Raw genomic sequence first — 23,193 nt, 5'->3', positions numbered from 1 at the left:
ATGACCATAATTTTATTTTAGTTTGTTATATAAATTCAGCCCTTATGAATTTTCAAGTTAAAATTGATAATGAAATTTGGAAAAGAAGTGTTTTTAAAATTAAGTGCAGCTGTTTTCAGTTTATTTGAGATGTTCCCCTTTATTCTGCATTTCTTTCATTGCTATTATAAAGATAAATACCCAGATACTCTAAGGTTCTCTGTTCTTCATTCTGAAATATATTTGATTCCTAATCAGAGAAACCTTTGGAAAGACTGCTAAGATATTCTAAGCTTAAGGTGAAATTTACCAGATATCCTAAATTTGTAATGACCAGAATATTCCAAGAACAGAAAACTCCGTTATTTGCAAATAGTTTCTTGAAATTGCTGGTAAACTTCACTAGGTTTCATTTCTTATCAATGCAAAGGCAGCACCTGACATGATCGTAAAACAATTCGAGGTGCCCAGCGTGGGGCTCTCCTCCTTCCAAATTCACAAGCCGATCGCGTATTCTCTCAATTGAGCGTTAGACCACAATTTCCAGGCTCGGCAATGAGCAAAAACATGGGAACTGTATCCCAATGCTTGGCGATTTCGGGCTCGGAAAAACGGAGGTAAACAGAGCTAGATTTCTCCACCCCATCCACCTGCTCTGTCGAATTTATACGTGCCAGGCGGTGAAGCGAAGAACAACCGGCTGAGAGGAATGTTTGATTTTGCTATTTGCAAAGTTCCAACAACGTTGGTTTTAATAATTCCATGCACGGGTTGCAGCCTTTGGAGCGCAGAAAGGCGGGGCGGCGGACAGAGGCGGCGGGGTGCCTCGAGCGTGGCGCGGGAGGCGTCTTCGTTCCCGCCCGTTTTCTCGACTCAGGCGCAGCCCAGCCGGTTCCTTCGAGGTTTTGACAGCGCCGCTTAAAAGCCATAGGCGCGCTCCTATTGGACCTGCGCCCGAGCTTACCAAAGCCCCCGCCCCCCCACAGCCCCGACTGGAAAGATATACAAGGGAACTTGCAGTTGCCCTCGCAGAAGCTTGCGCGTGAGGCTGCCTCCACCCACCCCGCCAGTTTGTCCGCCGCCCCGGTTGCTCGCGCGCACCACCTCAGGGTGGTGGCTGCTCCCTCGAGCCTCCCTCGTGCGCGCCGGCGGCGAGTTCCAGTTCGGACTCCGCGCCGACGTCTAGTCCGGGGAGGAGAAAAGCGGGACGGAAAGAAGCGGTCGGGTTGCCCGGGCTTCGCCGAACCGGGAGGGCGCGCCAGCTCTCCTTCGGAGACCGTTTGGGAGAGGAACAACCACCACCCGCGCAGCGACGTCTCTTTCGCCTCCCTTCGCCATGGCGCTCCCCCTACTGCTGGGTCTGCTGCTCTCTCGAGCCGGTAAATTTGGGGCTTGCGGGAGCGTCGTCCCCTCGTCCCCTTCACCGCAGGGTTAATCCCTATGGAAGGGAAGGGAGGTTTTTTTATTAATTCCTGGGGTCTAAAGGCTGCGCTGCGCGGGCTGTCGGCATCTCATAAAACCAAGGAATTCTGCCTGTTACTCCCCAAAGCTCTCTTTAATTTCCCCTCTTTTTATAGTTTAATTGTGTGTCCCGCCGCGGCTTTGTCATGCTCTGTGAAGTGGGTGTGAGATCTATCTATCTATCTATCTATCTATCTATCTATCTATCTATCTATCTATCTATCTATCTATCATCTATCTATCTATCTATCCCATCCATCCATCCATCCACCCACCCACCCACCCATCCACCCATCTTAAATGCTTTCTTGGCTTTCTCGCTCCTTTTGCCATAAGGGGGCTTTTGTTGCAATTCCGGGTACAACTTGTTGGTTGTTAAGATAACTTTCCCTCTCGGAGGCTTCTTTCCGCCGAGCACTCTTAGGATCGTCTCTTTTTCGAGGCTCGTCCAGATTTCTGGTCTGCGTGCGGACTCTGTAGTTCAGATTTGCAGGTGAGGAGGATGTTTGATCTCCTCCTGTGGTGTGCTGGTGAGTGTGTTCGGGTGAGGCGGGTCCCTGGTTCACTTTATGGATGGGTGCTGCCTATGCGGGAAAAGGAGGTGGTGTTGAAGTAGGGAGAAGTTGTGGAAGTGGAAATAGAAAATATGCTACTGACAGTTTTTTGTTCCCAGTGGCAGGCTGAGCTGTTCCAGTGCATAAACTTTTGCCAAGTGCCTGCCAAGATTTTTGCGGGCTAGGAAAGAGCAACGATTTTTCCCCCTAGTCAAAGAGCAGTTTATCAGCATATTGTAGAAGCACTTTACAACAGGCAACTCATTAACTTAAGTAATATGAAGAGAATTGTCCTAAGTAATGTTAAATTAGATTTCAGTGCTTCCAGAAGAGGGAATTTGAATCAAAGGGTTTTCATTCATGAGGCTTATACTTTTGGGTTTTATTTACATTTTGTCTGTAATCTTCAACAACAACGGTACAGTTTTAAAAGATTTCCTGTGATTTCATTCTGGTCAAGGCAGTTTTACTGAACTGCCCTGAAGGAAAAAAATCTCCCTAGCACACCAGTTGAGAACCTTTGACTACCAGTTGAACTGACTATACTTTATATAGTCTGACATTGACTATGCGAGTTGCAATTCAGCAATGCCTGGAACCCAGGGATTTCTCATCCTAAGTTACCATTTGAGAAGGTCCTTTCATCTAATCTAATTTAGACAGTTCTTAGATAACTTAATTCATACTAGGGAGAAGAGACTGGTCAATTTAAAAATAACACATCTATTTAATTTGCTAATAACCCAGGGAAATAAATCGTACAATGAATTCAGATATCCCGAACAAGATCTGTAGGGTTCCTATATTTGACAAGATGCTTATATCCAGATTTGGGCAGTTGTAAATGCGTTCCAAGAAGCAAACTTTTTCCATTCTTCTCCTCCAGTCTTTTCCTCTCAAATGCTAAATTTAGAATTGGAGATACAGCTTTAGAGCAAAAGTTGTTGTTAATTGCATTTATATTCCATCATTCCTGCTAAAGCAAAAGATGCTAAACAAAATTTTCTGAACTCCCTTTTACCTTCACAACAATTTTATGTGGCAGCCTATTGTAGTCACTCCTTATTTATTTAAACATAATTCATGAATAAGCTACAAGAAGGATGTTACAGTAAGCCCATGATGACTGAATTTACATATTGTATTATGTCTGAAACAGACCAATTAGATAATGTCTGAGCAAAAGGTGTGAACCAATGAATGACCAGCCCCAAGTCAGTTTCTTGTCTTAATGGGAATCTGCATTTCATTTTCCCAATATTACTAGGATGCTCTAACAACTAGATGTTTTAAATTACTTGAACTAAAGAATATGTAGTTCTTCAGCTCTTGATGAAGAACTACATATTTGGAATAGTTTCCTGCTTCTATGGTGTCTAACCTGCTGGGAACAAATAGGATCAGGGGCAATCTTGTTCCTCCAGCAACTGTTGTTTAGAAGGGTGTTGTCTCTGTTTATGTATATATTGCATAATCATCAAGACGAGTACACCACATTATAATAGTAATTAAAAAAGAATTAATGGCAAAATGCATTGTATATCTTCTATACATTGCACATATAGTGAGAAACAAAGGTAAAGGTTTCTCCTGCCCAGTTGTGTTAGACTCTAGGGGGCGGTGGTCATCTCCATTTCTTAGCCGAGAGAATCAGCGTTGTCTGAAGGCCTTTCCATGGTCATGTGGTTGCATGACTATACGCTGAGGCACATGGAACACTATTATCTTCCCACTGAAGTGATAGCTATTTATCTACTTGCATTTGCAAAAAAAAATATTCTTTCCTTGAAGTGCTTATGTTACTTTTTATGTGTTGTTAGTCATCCCAGGCCAGAGGCATGACATTTGGTGAATTAGAGGTATAAAGGCTGGTGAAATAGGTTGTAGGGATCATTGCTCAATGAAGAAAGCCTATGCCAAAAAATACACTGTCTGATGTTATCAGATATATTCCATTGACTGAGGAATCCAATATCATTTCTAAAATATCTTAATGCATCTTTAAACCATTCAGAAAGATTTTTTAATATATTAATACAGTTTCTACAGATGTTCCAAAAGATAATCTCTTCAAATTATCATTATTTTTCCTTTACATGTATATTATATACAGCATATAGAATCAAAATATTCAAGTGACCTCTTTTGGGAATTCCAAAATTCCAAAACACAGTATTCTAATTATTAAGTTTGAGTTCAGTTGGGTAGATTAGTAATCAAAATCCAAAAGTACAAAATAAAGTATAGCATGTAGGTTAAATGAAATAAAAATAGAAAGTAATAATACAAAATGCAAACAGAAATAAGAGGCTTTTTTATTGAATGAGTTTTGTAGAAAGGTTTGAATGGTGTTTAAAATCTCTATTACTTTAATATAGACATATTTGAGGAACAGAATAGATCATGAATTACTCACATGCAAGTCCCAAGTTAAGCTAGAGCAGAACAATAAAGCCAATTTTATATGGTGGTCATTTCCATACGATTTTTGGCAAATGCCACTATTTTCAAGGGCAACATCAGGAATTAATTCAAAACTGAAAGTCATACATATAGGGGACTAGAAGAACTGTGGCGTGAAATCAAAGAAGTTGTTCAAGTTGAACATGAAAAGAGACAACCAAATACCAAGAAACAGAAGAAGCAAACTGGATGTTAGATCAAACAGTGGAAATTGTCAATAAGAGAAAAGACAATCCAAGAAAGACAAAAGTTTCAGGAAGGAACTTGTTTAAGGAATTTGAGAGAGCTGTTTGAAGAGACAAAGAGCAGTATTGCTAAATATTGATACAGAGAAGAAGAAACAAGGAAAGTGTTCCAAAAGATTTCTAAGCTTAGAAGGAGATTCTAGCTTTCAAAAGGATGAAATGTTAAAAGATGCCAGCAGGCAGATGGAAGCTGATTCCGAGAAGATCAAATAGAAGGAGTATGATAAATTTCAATACAGTAGAGATGCTTGAATCCAAGCTATCTTAGAAGACATTCCACATTCACAAGAGAGAGAGGAAGGCAGGGAGGGAGGGAGGGAGGGAGAGAGAGATAATTAACAGATTGTGGAAACTATTACACAGATCCTTAATTTTCACATGCCAGAAAGCTAATGCTTAGGATCATCCAATGCAAAGGATCATCCAATGCAAATTACAACTCTCCATGCAAACAGAGGTGCCAGATGTTCAAATTGGTTTTATAAAAGGCGAACTAATAAGAAAAATTATAGCTGAATAACTGAGAAAACAAAGGAAAACCAAAAATAAATCAGTATACGCTATATGAAAACAACACTTACAATTTGAAGAAACAAAGAATGGAAGGAATATTGATATTTTTGTATTTTATTACTGGAGACAATTCTTGAAACAACCACAGCTGTCCAAAGACAAACAAACATGAATCCAATAAAAGAAAATATTTGGAGCTCAGTGTTGAAATTAGGGGTTCTTGGTGCTCTCTGATCTTGGTTATTTTTTTGCAGACATTTCATTACCCAAACTAGGTAACATTGTCAGTGCTGGTCTAAATAGATGAATAATACAACAAATCAATTTAGAGTTCTTGTGGCACAAATGACCAGACTAAGAGTATCATATTTTGGACACATTACATAAACACCAGCACTCTGAAGAAATCTGTAAAGCTGGGAAAAATGGAAAGAAAGAAAAGAAAACAACAAACAGCAAGATGGATGGACTTAATTACAGTAGCATCTAGACAACCTGTGACCTATGGGATCATCATTTCAGAGATACAGTATTTCTATACCAGATTCCTCAGTGCCTTCGACAATGGCAGAATTTCTAATGTATTCTTAAAATCCAGGAAGGAATTCAGAGATTAATAGATTAACAGAGTTGGAAGGGACTTTTTAGGTCATCTAGTCCACCCCCCCACCCAAGCATGTATCTGCCTTGAAAGTAACCCACACTGAAGTGTCAAACATCAGGAGCTGACCACAGGAAATGGTTTGTGGTGATTTTTATTCAGTCATAAAGTGATTTTTTATAATTTTTGTGTCATAAAATGTTTTATAAAAGTTATTAAATTTAAAGTCCATGGGAGTCATGGATCCTGAATTGCAGATGCATTCTATAATTAAGGTCTTTTGAAGTATCTTGTTTGAAGTTTTTGCCCTATGATGCACCAGTTGGAAATTGAGAATTTCAGTAGTATAAAGATGGGTGTACTGTTGGAAAATTTGAAAGGCCAAGATGGGGACAGATCATTTTAGAGAAGCACTTTTCATGTGATCCTTAAAAGATTATACCAACTTAATGGTACCTAATGAAATGTTTTTAGAAATTGAAATAAGTTTGGGGAAAGGAGGCTTAAGAGTTGTTGGGATAGAAGGGAATTTTAGAGATTATGGGTTCCTTTCCAAAACTCAAATATAGTTCTGTAGCCAGAGAAAAAGTAAACCACCATAGATTTTGCTATCTCTTTTTTTAACACCTACAAATGCTGGCCTCCCAATATTTCAATGTCATCAGATGGTATAAGAGCTCTCTGCCAATTAAAACATTCCTGTAATACCAATGTTTTTAATACATGGATAGACTTGAAGACCTGTTAGAACTGATCCCACTTCTCAAAAGAAATCTTATAGAACTTGAGGGAGACAAACAATAAAAGAAATTAGATTAGTACTAGGTCGACCTCCAGCCATGGTAGCCCACTGGGTGACTTTGGGCCAGTCAATGTCTCTCAACCCAGCTGCCAAACAGGGTTGTTGTTGTTGGAAAAAATAAGAAGAGTGACCTCTCTCTTTAAAAGAAAGAACAACACATATACATAACTCTACATGTACAATCATACTTTAAAGGGCATGGGATTGATGGAGCTTTACTTTAGAGATAGATGCATCTCAAAAGAGTGTTGAGATATATATATATATATATATATATATATATATATATATATATATATATGTGTGTGTGTGTGTGTGTGTGTGTGTGTGTGTGTGTGTGTGTGTGTGTGTGTTGTAATTGTACTGATATATATATATATATATATATACATATACATTATATATATATATATATATATATATATATATATATATATATATACACATACATATATATACATACATACATATACATACATACATACATACACACATGTATACGTATACGTATATGTATATGTATATGTGTATATATATATATATATATATGTTAATTCCCTTGAATTATTTAGAAAGGGGCTGGTTAGCAACAAAAGCCAGTTTCTGAATCTCAAATGAAAAAGGGCTTTTAAAAGGAATGATCATGCCGTTGTATTATTCTATACACCTCTTTCTCACTCTGTGTGTTTGTGCTTTTTATCCCTTGAAAATTTCAGTGTATATGACTAGCCCAGGTCTTTCTCTTTGGGTGGAGAGATTCTTTCATTCATTGAAGGAAGAGGCAGCTGTCAAGAAGCAACTACGATCTTGATATCACCAGGAAAAGAGTAGGCTCTACCCTTTCTGGCTCTAGGAGTCATGTTAATAGCTCCACATAGTGACTTGTATTTTCTCTACTTTCTCTTTGGGAAGATAGAGAAAAAAAGGACGTTTGAAGGTTTCTAGCTCAGGAGTTCTTCTTGACTAAAAACATGGATTACCTCAACATAACAGGTAAATTATGATGTCTGAAATCCAAGACTCTCAAGAAAGAATACAATACCTGGAGTATTTTTTATTAGTTTTGGTTGAAAACAAAGCAATTTTCTTCCATTGAAACAAAGATGATGTCAGTTTGGTGCAAAGTAAAAAGGAAATTCATCACTGAAATACCATGTGACTTTCTCTTGTTTACTTATTAGTTAAGAAATCTGCCTTTGATTGAAATAGTACAGAATCAAAGTATATTGATAAGATCAATCAGTCAGGAGATGCCAATGGCCAAGGATGCAGCCAAATATACAGTTTTTGTTATGCCCTTTTCCTCCTTTAGAATATTTTAATATTTATTTTGAATCAGGTTAGTAGAGCAAGATTCTTTAAACGCTACAATAAAGCATCTTCACGCTCCTAAGTCCTGATCTTAATCATAATCTTTACAAAATCAAAGAGAAAATGGGATCAAAATTGCTAGTTTTGCACATATGCAAAAAATAAAAATAAAAAGTGGTGCTGTTTTTATGTAAATGAAGTGTATCTTATTTTGGATGATATCTTAGTGATAGCTTAAGCTTTGCGTGATAACCTATATTCAGGGTTACTTCTAAAGTTTCTAGCTACAAATATGAGTAATAACTGAGCAATCTTCCTGTATTGAATTATACCAAGGAATCTAATGCTACTGTGCCAGATCAAAGTCTTGCTACATCTATACTAACTCATGGCCCATGCAGAAGCAAGAGAGAGGGACAGAGCAAAGTTAACATATTTCCTCTCCAATGATTATGGCGGCAACATTAGAGTCCACCTGCCAGCAGTCAGGTTAAAATAAGTTGATCTATTCATTGTAATTGTAATGGTTCAAATATAATACAATACCATGGAATGTCTCTTTGTTGTATCTAGAAAAGCATAAGAATCAGACTATAGAGCAGAGAACCAAAAGGACAGATTGATAGATGCCAACAATATGCTGCTAAGGACATACCCAATATTCAGTACTAAAGAATAATCCTGTCTTTTACTACTTAAGAATTTGGGCAGCTGCTGTTCGAAAATATCTTTATTCAAAAGGTAGAGTATAATGGTTAAAATAGGAACATTGAACTCTCCAATAAAAATGCACACATTAATAAAAGAAAATTCATGCATATAGCCCTAATCATATGAACAAGAAAAAAAAACTATGAGAATGTTTTTAAATGGAAACAAACATTGTTTCCATTATTGGTGGATTGTAATGATATCCAGGGTCCTTTAATTCTAAATTAGAATAAAAGAACTTGAGACTTGAAAGCTTCTTTGGAAATCAGGGATGAGAAATTGATTGCAGGATGAATATGTAAAACATTAGTATCTCTGTTGTGTTTGTTATTTGCTTGCCTTTTACTGAGAAATAAAAACTTCTCCCTGGAACTGTTTCTTCATATGGTAGCTGCAGTGAGATTATTATATGTTCAAAAGTTTGACCCTACAGCAATGGAGGAATGGTTGGTGAAGATGATGGAACTTGCAAAGATGGCTAAATTGGGTTTCTTGATTAGAGAAAAGGCAGTATCTACATTTATGACTGACTTAATGATTTTTGCATTAAACAGAAAAAATGCAGTCATGACTTGTGGTTTTGATGATTAGAAAAAAAATTAGATAATAGAAGTAAATGAGCTTTTTATCATCATAGAGCAGGAGATAATTTTGTAATTCTTATATTTACTACAAAGGTAATCAAAAGCTTTTTAGCTTTTCTTTCTGTACTTTTTCTTTTTTTTCTTTTTCTCTCTGTTTTCTTCATTCTGTATTAGTTTGTGTTGGTTTTTATATTTTTTAAAAAACTTTTAATAAGATTTATATATAAAAAGGAATCAACGTCAAGGTACTGATAATTTTTTTAAAAAAATAAACAAATAAAAGCAAATAAAAAGAATTAAAATGGAATAAATGCATCACACATCATGTTTGTATGTGCATTTCTTAATGCAGATATTTTAACTATCCATATTTATAATTTCAAAGCAAAATGACATTTGTACAGATCAAGCTAATCTGTTGATAAGAACATTGTTAACATAGCTAATAAATGATGATCACAGTTACTATTTTTGTAGATTCCCCCCTAAAAAACTCTCTGCTGTTGTGTTTAATTTATTATTATTATTATTATTATTATTATTATTATTATTATTATTATTATTATTATTATTATTATTATTATTATTATTATTATTATTATTATTATTATTATTATTATTATTATTATTATTAATTATTATTAATTATTTTTAACCAGAACAAATGTTCATACTTTTAATATAGTTAATTGAATGAAAGTTGTATTTCATGGAGTCATGGAATGTAAGGGTTGATTGCTCTGATGTTGCCCTATTTTTCAAAGTTTACAGTGACAAATCTAGTCACATTAAACCAATGAATTCATTTATATTTCTCAGGAAATATGAAATAAATAACCAAGAAGATTTATTGTAAAAGATGATTGGGTAATTTTCCCAATTTCTTCAAAACTTGTTAGTGATTGGACTTGTTCATCTAAATGTCAGTTCATGGTCAGTTCTTCTTGCCCTGTTGAAGTAAATTTAAAAGAAATTATGTGCCACAAAAAAACTCTAATAATATTAATCAAGTTCAGATTACCAGCTGATCCTTGCAGACTTTTTAAAGACTTGTGTAAGAGTTTTATGATATATTAATATTACCAAGAATCCCTTGCTTTAAAGTGAAGCAGGTCTACATTCTTCAGCTGTTCTTAATGCTCTTAATTGATGCAATCTAGATAATTTATGAAGGAATTATTGAACTTGACTCACTTGAAACCAAATTGAATATGAAATTAGGAAGGCTCCTTTGGTAACCAAAACACTATGGAATGAGAAGTCGGCTGCAGTATGTATATGTAAAATGATGACATTCCTTCTTTTCCCAAACAGGAGGATTCCAAGTTATGTCTTTTGAGCAGCCCAACAACTGTATAACAGCTGAGACCCTTTGTCTAGCTGAGCCTTCCTGCAGTGCCACCTATCAGATCCTGCGGAACTGTTCCCAGCATCTTTCTAAGAACAGTTACATCTTTCTGCACCATGAAGCCAAGAACAGATGCATAGAGGCACAAATAAAAATGAAAAATGGTCATTTTCAGCACTGCAAATGTCATCAACGTGGACATAAGAAGGAAGAGCGTTGCTTGCAAATCTACCGGGCTGTTTATTCAACTTTAACACAAGGTGAGATAGAAACTTGATGATTATTGATTTTCTTGTATCACTAGAGGTAACGGGAAAAAAATACCCAACATCCTGGTAGAAACAAATGCTTAGATCTAAGAGGAAAATAACTGGCATCAATGTCTGAAATCTCATTACGGTCTTTCCCAGCGTTGCCATTTGAGACTTTTAAATAAAGAAGCTGGAGACTGAGGTCCAACCCCCTTATGCTCAGGGCCATAAGGAGCACTGTGTAACATAATAAGTTATAATCTGTTAGAAAGGCTTGCAATACAGGCATGTGTTTTATGCCTTAAAAGATAAGAATTACAATGCCACATTTTGGCAAGCACAAAGAGGTGGTTGTCCAGGAACCAGCAAAAAGGGTAATGGACTGGGATCAAAGACCCCATTTGGAGGTATCTTCTTTTCTTAAGATTAGCCCTCAGACTGAGCTATTTGCAGGAGAGAGCAAAGATGACTTTTGTTGTAAATATCTCCATTGGAATCCCATTGGCAGACTCCCTCGTTCAAACTCAGCAGAAACTACCTAGATGCTTGACACAGCATGGTCAGCTATAAATCTTTATTGCATACTGAATGAATCCCCTTTAAGCAAGAGATCACCTTCTGTCAATATGCACTGTTGTCCCTTTTTTATATCCATTGTGGTTTAAATTCAGCATTATCCCCCCACCCCACTCCCGCACATCCTTTCCCACATCTCAATGGGCATTTTACTTTGCCATTTTCAAGGGTGTTGGTCCCTTCTGCTGTATCCTCCCATCCATCAGCCAGTAGAAAAACAAATTAGTGTAGATTTTGCTGCTCCCATCACTAATCCCAGTTACTATCCCTACTTCTTGTGTAGGAAAGGTTATTTTCCCTCCCTGCTGGGTCTAGGAAGTCATAGATGTCTCAGCAACAGAAGTGTGTTCCAACTTATTTGAAAGACGCAGTCATCAGGATGCTTCTGAAGAAACCCAACCTGGACTTAGAGAATGGAAACAGTTACAGGCCAACAGCCTATCTTTCCTTCTAAGGCAAGGTGCTTGAGTGGCTGGTGGCCAATTAACTCCATGTTCTCTTGCATTAAATTAGTTTTCTAGATCCAATCCAGTTGAACACCTGCTTTGTAATGAAAACTGTCTTGCTCATCCTGTGAGATGACCTTTGCCAGGAAAAATATGGGGAAATATGGTTCAGTTGATCCTCCTGGACCTCTCAGATGCTTTTGATACCTTCTGAACTGGCTGTCTTATCAGCTCTGCATGGCAGACTACAGGCATGTCGTCCTTGTGTGCTAAACCAGACTAGGCATTCATAGTTATGAATGCTTATTCTATTTTTTAAGGCTTTAATAACAGACTTTTGCAAGTCAGAATGTATTTCCCCCCTCCCTCCCTTTATCTTCATGATAACTAGGAAGGGTCAAGTCTGAGATGCTTTCTCAAATTACATTTCTTCTTCAATACAAATGTCATTTATCTGACCATTGCCTTGTTTGCAGCTCTTTCCCGTGATCTTCAGGGTTATTCCTACTTCCCTAAAACCAAGGCTATGTAGGTACACAGAATAGCTGTTTTTCAGCCACTTCATTCCATTTGTTACCTATTGCTTGAGTTGTTTTTTAAATGTAATTGTAGCATTAAACTGTAGTATCAAAAGCAACTGAGACAACAGATACTGCTTTACTCTACAGCTCCACTTTCCTCGGCCAACCATGGCTTGGTTAAGAGTACTGAACCCATGTTCATAGAGAGACCAGGCAAGAGCTGATAGGTGTGGGTTGGGGATTATATTGGGAAGCAGCAAAGGGGAAGCTGGTGCTACTTCTTACTGCCACCACTGGTCAGCTGAACACTTGGTCTCCAAACTGGAATTGTTTCAGAGAACTAGCAGGTAAAGAGAAGAGCCCTGTTTGAAAGAACTGGACATTCTCACTTCTGAAAGCAGTAGAGGACAATAGTTGGGAGGTAGTGGCTGTTTGTGTGCATCTTCTTAAACTGAATAATAGGCGTGAAGCTGATGCAACCTTATAAGAAGTTAACTGACATCTACTAAAATGTGTTAAATTATACACATTGTAAACTACTGGAATTTGTTGGTATGGGCAACCATGAGACAACAGGAGGGGAAAGGCTCCTGGAGTGTATCTGTGCTGCAATTGCCTTTCTGCTAGGATGATATAACAGGCATTCTCATTCTGGAAAAATTTGGCTGTCAATATAAGTCACAAAGCAGTTCTTTATTTCCTGCTTCCTCCTTTAAAGGGGTTATAAATGACAATTTTGGAGTATATGAATGGATTATTGGTGATGCAGTGGTTAGAATGCAGTATTGCAGGCTAATTCTGCTGACTGTCAGCAATTCAGCAGTTCGAATCTCACCGGTAAAGGTTGGCTCAGCCTTCCATCCTTCCAAAGTTGGTAAAATGAGGACCTAGATTGTTGGGGGAAATATTCTGACTCTATAAACTAATTAGTATGGAGTAGTATACAAGTGCTATTGCTATATACATTTATTCAGCGATGGGTTGCTAACCGGTTTGCTATCGCTTCACTTGTGCTGGTGCGCATGCAGATGTGCAGAAGCGTCTGGGTGGGTGAGTGGAGCCTCCCGCCACCGCCACTATCGGTGTAATACTGTAATATACTAGAGTGGAGCAAAAATTGAATAAATAAAAGTGTAAAATGTAAGAATGGAATAAATATAAATGTGCATACTTATTTAGCTATTCTCTGACAGGAAGTCAGAAGTAATTGGGGAAAGTTGCATGAATGGACAAAAATAAATGATCTTTGTATCTGCACAAATTACTGGATACAGTATCTTAGGAGGTACAGTATATTTCTCCTTGGAGATAAAAGCAGGGCACCTACCTTTTAGATAGTAATCTCATAGGATGTGCTAAATGTCTTGCCACTTAATCAAAGAAAATCTAGTAAATCCTGAATGATGATGATATGATGATACCATTCAGTTGTGTCTTTCCATTTCTTCTGATCTTGCACTATTCCTTTGAGTTTTTCTATTCTTTGGTTGTGTCAGCTTTGATAGTGTCCAGCCACCATGTGTTAGGATTCTCCAAGTAACCCTAACTCTGAAACTGGCATGCCTTGTTTCTTTTTACTGCAAATGCTTCCAAATATAATTACCGTATTTTTCAGAGTATAAGACGCACCTTTTCCCCCCAGAAAAGAGGGTGAAAATCTGGGTGTGTCTTATACACTGAATACAGCATTCTTGGCCTACCGAAACCCTGCCCCCTTTGCAAAAATGACCATGCAGAGGCTTTGGGAAGTTTGCAAAGTGTTTCTGAGGGCTGGGGAGGGCAAAAATGAGCAAAAAATGGGCCACTTTTGCTCATTTTTGCCCCTCCATCCAGCCCCTGGGAACACTCTAAAAGCCTCCCAAAGCCTCTGCCTGCCCTTTTTCTTTGCAAAAAAACAGCCTGTTTTTGCGAAAAATAGGCCGTTTTTTGCTCATTTTTGCCCTCCCCCAGCCTCCAAGATCACTCTACAAGACTCCCAAAGCTCTGCATGCCCCCCCTCTTTTCTTTTCTTTTCTTTTCTTTTTTTTGCGCAAAAAACAAGGCGTGCAGAGGTTTTGGGAGGTCTGCAGAGTGCAAAAACTTTTTTAAAAAATTTACCTCTTCAAAATCATGGTGCATCTTATACTCCTGTGCGTCTTATGGTCCGAAAAATACAGTACTTTCTCCAGTGAATTTTTGTGCATGACATGGCCAAAATAAATGAGACATAGTTGTGTGATTTGTTTTCCTTCCAGTGACATGTGTGGGGTTATGCACTCCAATACTTTCTTGTTGGTCACTTTCGCTGTACACTGTTGCCTTCTTCAGCACTACAGCTTATTATTAGCACATGGCTTGTTTCATTAGCTAGGAGGCTACAATGCTATTGCGGAATAGCAGTTTGGCTGTCCGTTTACCACCTCTGTTGTAGGACATGCTCGTACACTTCACAAAGTGCACCACGGGAGGGAGAGCTGGCTTTGCACCAGAAAGAAAGTCAGGTGGCTCTTTCTGCAGTGTCATCCTAGCCCCCCTCCCTTTCCCGTAGCTGCCTCGTAAATGAGCGTTGCCAGGAAGGTTAAAAATGGCAGGAATCTGACTGCCTCCACAGAGCACCAACTCATCCCCCCCCCCACCATCAAAGTGGTAGCTACTCGCATAGAAGATGTTTTCAAACTGTTAGGTGGAGAGAAGCTGAGGCGAGTGACAGGAGCTCACCCCGTCATACAGTGCTAGGACTCGAACCACTGATACAGAGACCATCTCCAGGCACTGCTTTTGGTACATACTTTGGCTTTAACCTTTGCCACCAACACTTCATGATCAAGCCACAATTAGCAAGGATGTGTGTCCTACATATATAAGGTGAAGACAAATAAATAATTGAAACAATTTTATTCTGGAACCTATGTTAAGAACCTAAAACATTACACTGCTTCATATTGTTTTAGATAAATAGTAACTTTGAGCATAACTCTACTCACTGTATATTATAGTCTGTTATTAGCAATTATTAAGTTCAATAATGTTACGGTACAGACCAGTTGTCCTTTTATAATGTTTGCCTCCCAAACTGTTGTTTACTGTGTAAACTCTGTAATGTACTCTTTAAAACTCTTGTTTTTAGATAATGGTTTCTCGGAATCTCTTGGGAACCTTTCAGTACTCTAGCAGATAAAATTATTATTATTATTTTTTATGCTGTACAGATAACTTTCATTTGGAGATGCTTCCCCATAGGGATACAGCAAACAAAGAAGCTGTGAAGACAAAATACAACAAGCTGGCAACTCATGTCTCAGGTAGAATTTATATCAACCATTCACAATCTTTAGCACACTGCCTAGAATCTCTTAGGACAGGGGTGTCCAAACTTGGGAACTTTAAGACTTGTGGACTTCAACTCCCAGAATTCCCCAGCCTGGCTGGGGAATTCTGGGAGTTGAAGTCCACAAGTCTTAAAGTTCCCAAGTTTGGACACCCCTGTCTTAGGACTAGGATAGCAAAAAAAAAAAATCTTACTAAGAAATTAAATAAATTCAGGTCTCTCCCCCCCCCCCCATAAATTGCATGTAGGGTAAATCTGAGATAGAGGCAAATATTTGATAGATAATTTTAAAGATAGCTTCAAGAGCATTCATGCATAGAGGCATCAAAGACACTTCTTTGAACCCCACCCCCCCACCCCCGTTTTCTACTCTAACCAAAACCATTACTCTCACAGAAAGACAAGCCAAATTTCTTCCACTCTAATTAATCTGTAATTTTCCAAAAACAGACTCTCGCCCATAAAGTGATGCCTCCAGGGAAGGGTTTCAAAAATGGCAGCAATGGGTTCGCTGCTCCGTTGCTGGGTGGGCATGGCCATGGTGGGCGTGGCTTAGTTGGCCTCCTGCACCATGGCGGGGAAGTGGGGGTTTCACCCTCCCCAGCCTCCGGAGGCTTTCCTCGAACCTCTGGGAGGGTGAAAACTGCTTTCCCTGGCTCCAGAGGCCCTCCAGATGCCGGAAAGAGGCGCGTTTCCAGACTTCTGGATCCTCCGGTAGGCCCATTTCCCCCCCTCCCTGAGCCTCCCTGCATGCCCTGCACTTATCTGGCATGATGAACAGGTCATGTGGAAGGGGAAGGGAGAGAAGGGGTGGGCGTGGCCAGCCAGGGGTGGCATTTGGGGGTTTGCCAACCTGGGCAGAATCCTAGTTAGAGGATCACCTGAACCCATGCGAACCCCCAGCAGCCAAGCCCTGGTCATGTCTCCACAATTATATCTTATACTGTCAATCAATGCAAAACAAGCCGCCACTTAAAACCAAAAGTAAAATATCTTCCAAATCTATCACCTTATTTATCTCTACACATAAGCTCTACACATAAGCTGTAAGATTACTTTTTGTCCAAATAGCTACCCATCCACCCATATCTTGCATGGAATCCCAGCTCTGCCTTCTACAATACCAGCTGACTTTCTAAATACTTAATTGCATTCTCAGATATTTTTCCCCCTGCTATTCTGTCCAGCTTTCAAAAGAATCTTCCCCAGACACTTTTTCCTTTTCACCTGGCTAATTGAAGAACAACTGTTTCCCAACCCAGTTCTTTTATTCTGAAGAATCATTTGAGTCCAGAGGATATGTTGCCCGTGGGTGGCACATTGCCAACTCCAGCAGTTTATCCACCTGACCATATCTCCAACTAACTATTGTTCAGGCTACTGACAAAAATGCTGAATGCTGAAGAACCTATGAAAAACCTACTTTCCTCATGGAGTTCTCAATTCATGCAAGAAATATTATAGATTTACAGAAGGAAGAGGCATTATTTCAAACATTCCCACTTTTTTCCCCTTATTTTATAATTTATTTAATTAAGCCAATGGTGTGTATGGCACTTTTGCAGAGTTATCCCAAGGAGCTTTCTGTCCCATATTTGACATAGGATAAATAACAAAGAAAAAGAGATGGGTTAAACAGAAAAATAATTCATCTTTGAATTGTAGAGAGATTCTGGCAATTGTCTTTTTTGTTTAATCTCCTTTGGCAAATCTTTTCTGGAGTTTACTGTTACCTCCTTGTGTTTCTGTGGATTTATAGGTTCCCATAGAACCAAAGATAGCTCAAATTCCTGCGTGCTTGCAGCTAATACTTGCCAATTGGACCACAAATGCATGCGTCAGCGCTCACAATATGCTCAGGCCTGCACTACAGGATACCCATGTGACAAACGCATATGCCACCGAAATCTGAGACACTTCTTTGAGAAGATTGGTATGGATTTCACCAAGAGGCTCCTGTTTTGTCCCTGCCAAGATGAAGCTTGTGGGGAACGACGCTGGCAAACCATTGTCCCACAATGTTCTTTCGTGAGCAGCAGCAAGCCCTCTTGCCTCTCCTTGCTGGATGCCTGCTTAAAGGATAATGTCTGCAGGTGGGTCTAATGGAATGATTATCTGAGTAAGTTTCATGGCATCTGAATATTAATGGCTATAAGAGCAGTAAAATGGATGTGTTACAATTCTGATAGTGTGATGTACCTATTTAAAAAGTACACACCCTCACACAACCCATCCAGAAGTGGCCACAAGGGGTTTAGTATCATGTCCGCTCACTAAGGTCCTTCATTATTTTTATGAAAATGGGGGTAAATATAGTGCAACCTCCCACTTTAAAAAAAAGTTTGATTTTGATTTATCCTATCAAATACTTGGAAAACTAATAAATCGTTTTTGGCTAATAAAGGGGTTTGTCATTCTAATAGTTGTGTCTCCTGTCAGATCTCGGCTGGCTGGTTTCCAAGAGAAATGCAAATCGTTACAGACATTCACAGATGGCTGCTCTCCACTGAATTACGCAGCATGCCTGCAGGCTTACATGAAGATGATTGGTACGTGTTGGATCTGGTGGAGTTTATTGGGAAGTTTAATAGAAAATCTTTTTCTGACTTTGACCAGTGCTGTTCAAATGGGCCTCCATACTCCCATCATAGACTCCTCTATTTCTATAATCCTTTGCCTGGCTAGCTCTAGCCACAGGTGCTGAAATCAATACATCTTTGATTTACTTTAGTAAGACTTATGCTTTAATCTTTTATAGTAATCCTTAGTGTCTCACTGTAGAATATCCCCAGCATAGGTTGTTGGCAGTTAAATGACTTTCAATACACTATATGGATTGAAACTTCTCTGACAAAAAGATGGGGCAGGAAGTTTATTGAAACCAGCTTATTTCCAGATCAGAATTATATAGTCTTAGGGTGCTGACTGAAAAGTGTGATTCCCCAGCTTTATTGCACATTTGAAGAAAATAGTTGTGTGGTTTTGTATTTAGCCTTTTTGGTTTAGGAATTAAAAGGTAAAATCTCTGTTAAAACTATCTTGATTCCTTAAAACTATGTTTTAAACCTATCTTGATTAAAATTATCTTGTAATTTCATGAACACATCTATGTCATTTTCTTGGCAACAACATGCATCTCACCTACTTCCTTCTGGGTTGTCTGATTTTATTTTATTGCTTTATTTGAAACAGGTACACCTTTGACCCCCAATTACGCGAGCAACTCCAGTACTGAGATCACACTTTGGTGTTCCTGTTCAAACACTGGCAATCATAAAGAGGACTGTGATCAAATCGTTAACTTATTTTCCAGCAACAAGTGTCTCAGTAAGTAAATACAGAATATCAATATCGGGGCAGATCTTAATTTTTCTAACCCCAAAAGTTTCCCAATAGATTGGCAGAGGATTCCATGGAGAAATGAAAGTAGATTTCTATGCAGTGTAAAATTAAATTTGAAAGTTATTGTTAGAATGTATATCCCACCAGTCTTTCAATGGTGGTCAGGTCCATTACAGATTTTCATAGAGATTAGAGAAATGGAGGACAGATCTGCCAGGTACTATTAGGATACTGAAATAGGATTCCACATTCAGAGACTGCAGATGAGATGTATTCATTTTTTACATTTATACCCTGCTGCAATCTCAAAGGATATTGAAAATATAAAAAAATATGCTGATCTTGCCTTCATTCCCTAGTTTCAACTTATCCAATGCCTTTAATTTCTTCCATATTTTGCAAAGAAAATTTGAACCTAGACTTTTATTCCGATGCAATATATTGCAATATGCAATAGACACTATATTGCATATTGTATCTTTATCTCATTAATTATAATTAATAATTGTTACTTTATTAATATCTTACTTCATTAATTACATCTGCATTCAGTAATAGAAGTTGATGTTTCAGTAAGCATCAACTTCTTTCTGCTGATACTGGAAAGATGACAGTCACCTAAGCATGAAAAGTATACTTGTTTTCTATTCCCATCATTGCCTATAGAGTTTAGAAAGTTAAGCCTTGTAAGATAAAATATTTTTCACTATTGTAAAAGTGAGGTTAAACATTGGTTTCAATTCTTAGTGGTTCATCTTTTTAAATTGGAAAAAAATGCTCATGAAAAAGTTCTTTATGTTTCTTGATTAATTTTTAATTATGATTCATTATCTGATTCTCTTATCCTTTTTGGAAGGGAAGAAAATCATATACCTGAACTTGATTGATAAATTCCAATCCCTGCCAAGTCTTGTGATATATTACACTGGAATAGTTTTCTTGATCAAGAGCGATTTATAGTGAGTTAATTGCCAAAATGTTCTTACATTAAAGCCAAAAATGGATGAATAAAGAAGCTGCAGGTTTCTGTGTAGCCAAAGAAGAATGGAAAATGCCTGCTAATTTTTGATAGAGACTTGTGAAAAATATAAATACAGTAGTTTACCAGCATATTTATTCTGCTAAAACTAGAGGTTTCAACCAATGGCTCAGAATTTGAGATCCTCAACACTCCTCCATATTCTCTGTCTCACAGATAATGCAATCCAAGATGAAATGAATCTTGGCCAAAAGAATAAGGAGGTACAGGACCAGCCGCCGCAATTCACTCCTTCTGTAGACATTCAAGGAGATGGCACTAGCCCAATGTTCACTGAAAAACTGTACCAGGTAAGTTAATTATGTTAATTAAACAATACTATAACTGAAATCAGAGATGATATATGACTGTAAAATAACCAGCTTTCAATTGAATATATTCTGAGAGATTTTTACCTTTGACCCAAAGAGGCCTCCAGAACATCCAATAGAAAATAAAGGGGAAGGAAAAGAGAATTTAAATGAGATATATCCAATCAGAACTTAATGTTTTCCCTCTTTCTCTGTCTTCCTTCCTTTATAGGAACCTGAGGTGAAGGAGGAGAAGAAAGATTCAGAAATTCTTACCCTCAACCAAAAATCAGCCCCAAATTCTGAATATCCCAGAGCTCAGTTTTCCTCACTCATCTTGATCTTAACCTTAGTCTTCTTATTTCTGGGCCCACCTTAACCTAATCTGAATTTCATTGCTACTATTGTATATTTCCTTGAGAAGGGGAAACTGACTTGTTTCATGCAGAGAGGAGGCATTGGTCCCTGCATATTTGTTTAACTTTCTATCAGCACAGTGGCCCTTTGACTCATTTTTGTACACAGCTGCAATAGAAGTCAGTGGGAGATGACGGGGAATTCAGATTACCTCCCTGCCCTGAGAAAAAAGCAAGCAGGTAGGAGATTCTAGGGAACTACTTTTTAAAATCTAAATCAGGGTAAAAATTTCATACTCTAAAATATCCTTTTTAAGAAGACAAAGAAAAACTGATTCATACTGGTCTGTTAAATGATGTACAATTTCTGCCAAAGGAAAAACCCCAACATCTGGATTATTTTCAGGACTGTTGTAGAATAGTCTTTTTTAATCAGCCAAGTCAAAAATGTTATGTTAAGGGCATGATACTGAACGGTAGCCTCTGTACATGGTTTCTTGTTTGCCCAACTAATCTTAATGTGCTAATTATTCAAGGGAAATTTAAATCACCTGAGCCAAGATGAATTTATGTATTTTTTTCAATAAAATGCATCTTCCTTAGCAATAGCTACAAAATCCAGATTTTCACAAGAGTCCGCATGCAAGCTAAGATTTTATGCACAACAGATTCCTAGATGCATCAAATGTTGTTTGCCATAAATTAGCATCCCCTTACATACCTTTCTGTACATTGTGTAGAATTAAAAGTTATCCATGACCTGACAATTGTGGGTGTAGAAACTGTGATATTATATGTTGTTCTTTTAAACTGCAATGGTATGTTGTTAATGCTGTTTATACATTACTTATTTACATTTCTTATATGGAATACTGCCATAAGAAACCTTCAAGTTTTGAAAGAACTATCAAGAAAATCCAGTAGTTCTTCACTGCATCTCTTTCCTTCTTATTCTAAAGAACTGGAATGTTGTGGCTGTGAAGTTGCCTGTCACATGTGCAAGGATTAAGACTGTGCTGCATTCCATAATGGTGGTTATTCTAAAACAAAGTTGTAATACAACATATAATTGTAATAATTTTCTACATCTTAGCATGTTGTGCACTTTTTTTATTGTGGCATAGGTTTTGTCTTCTGAACAGTGAAGGATGTGGCACTTCATCTTCATTTACTGTATGCTTAGTAACAAAAAACGGAAGCCTTATTTGCATGGGTTCCTACATCATTCTGCAGTGACAATGGCACCTATTATGGAAATTATAAAAGGATTTGTCCCCACTTTTTAAATTTGCAATTATATTTGTAAAAAAATTGGAAGCATGGCTTATATTTTAAAAAAAGGCAAGAAATGATAAGTGTTCTCAGAAGGAATATAACAATATTAAATCTTAACAATTTTTTAAAACAATTCTGACTATTTGTAAAATAAAATATTAGAACATATTATAGACTGGGATTAGGCATTTGGACTTTTGTACAAATTCTGAAGATGGGGAGTTATAGAAGTCATTTAGATAAAGTTAATAATTTTGCAACACTAGGAATAGTCTACAGTTTCCATTAAGAAATCATGACAACAATGCAAAGTATTGGAAAACCCTAAAATTAAACTTAGTAATAAGTAAAAAGGTAAAGATAATTTTGTAGAAATCATAGTATTGTGTTCCATGATTGACTTTCTGCAGTTATTACATTCATAATAGATTTACAAGAGCTAGAGGTACAACAGCACAATTACAAAACTGAACATACTATAATGAATTAAGAAGTAAACTATAGGTTTTCCAAGGTGTGGTCCTGGTATAGCACCCATATACATCAACAAAACTTTGATGAACTTTCTTTTATTCACTTGGATTGCACTTCTGTTTCCTGAGGTCTATGCACACCCAGGGAAATAAGAAGGCTCGTTTAGGCTTCTCTCTCCTTCCTCTAGATAAGAAGAGAATGTCCCAATCATTCCACAGGACTCATATACTTCCTATGTATATGGTATGTGGGAGTACAAGATGTTGAAAGGTGTGATGTTACAACAACCAAGGTCAATGTGGTAACCTTTTAAGTTACATGGATTTCAACTTCCAGAAATTCTAGTGACTGGAAAATTCTGGGAATTGAAGTCCATAGATCTTAAAGTTGCCATGGTTCAGGAACATTGGCCTGGGACATACCAGTGAGCATTTTCATCTGAAGTATTGTTCCTCCTCTATTTACTTACATTGTTCTAATACTTATTTCATACTTCTTATATGGTTATATTGATTTTATTTCATATAATATTGAATACATCAACAACTCCCATGCCTCTCCTGAAAGGAGAAATTGCAGAACACTAGACATTCCTAAAATGTTATCAAATGTCTATAGTACATTGTCTAGGTCTCTTGGCAAACATAAAAGAAGTGAGAGTATTCTGAATTACTGTAATAAAAATTCCAATATCTTGTACATGTGATTCAGCTTATAATGTCAAAAATAAAGTTTACTTTACAA

At 37.6% G+C, this 23,193-nt stretch overlaps 1 protein-coding gene across 2 annotated transcripts; it reads left to right on the top strand.

The window, feature by feature from the left end:
- The first annotated feature begins 967 nt into the window (after positions 1 to 967).
- Positions 968 to 23,193, top strand: LOC309383599 (GDNF family receptor alpha-4-like). 2 transcript variants are annotated; one of them, XM_081936347.1, is made up of 8 exons: positions 968 to 1,358; positions 10,539 to 10,832; positions 15,555 to 15,647; positions 17,433 to 17,766; positions 18,113 to 18,222; positions 18,866 to 19,000; positions 20,211 to 20,344; positions 20,577 to 23,193. In XM_081936347.1, exons 1-8 carry the CDS (start codon positions 1,316 to 1,318, stop codon positions 20,721 to 20,723), a joined length of 1,290 nt encoding a protein of 429 aa, XP_081792473.1. In that variant the 5' UTR covers positions 968 to 1,315; the 3' UTR covers positions 20,724 to 23,193. The 2 variants fall into 2 exon arrangements, with proteins under 2 accessions (XP_081792473.1, XP_081792474.1); XM_081936348.1 differs by lacking the exon at positions 968 to 1,358 and adding an exon at positions 7,575 to 7,611.

Source organism: Natrix helvetica, assembly GCF_964273705.1.
Source record: "Natrix helvetica genome assembly, chromosome: 1".
Classification (NCBI taxonomy): Eukaryota; Metazoa; Chordata; class Lepidosauria; order Squamata; family Natricidae; genus Natrix; species Natrix helvetica.
This window is presented reverse-complemented; position numbering and strand designations above follow the sequence as displayed.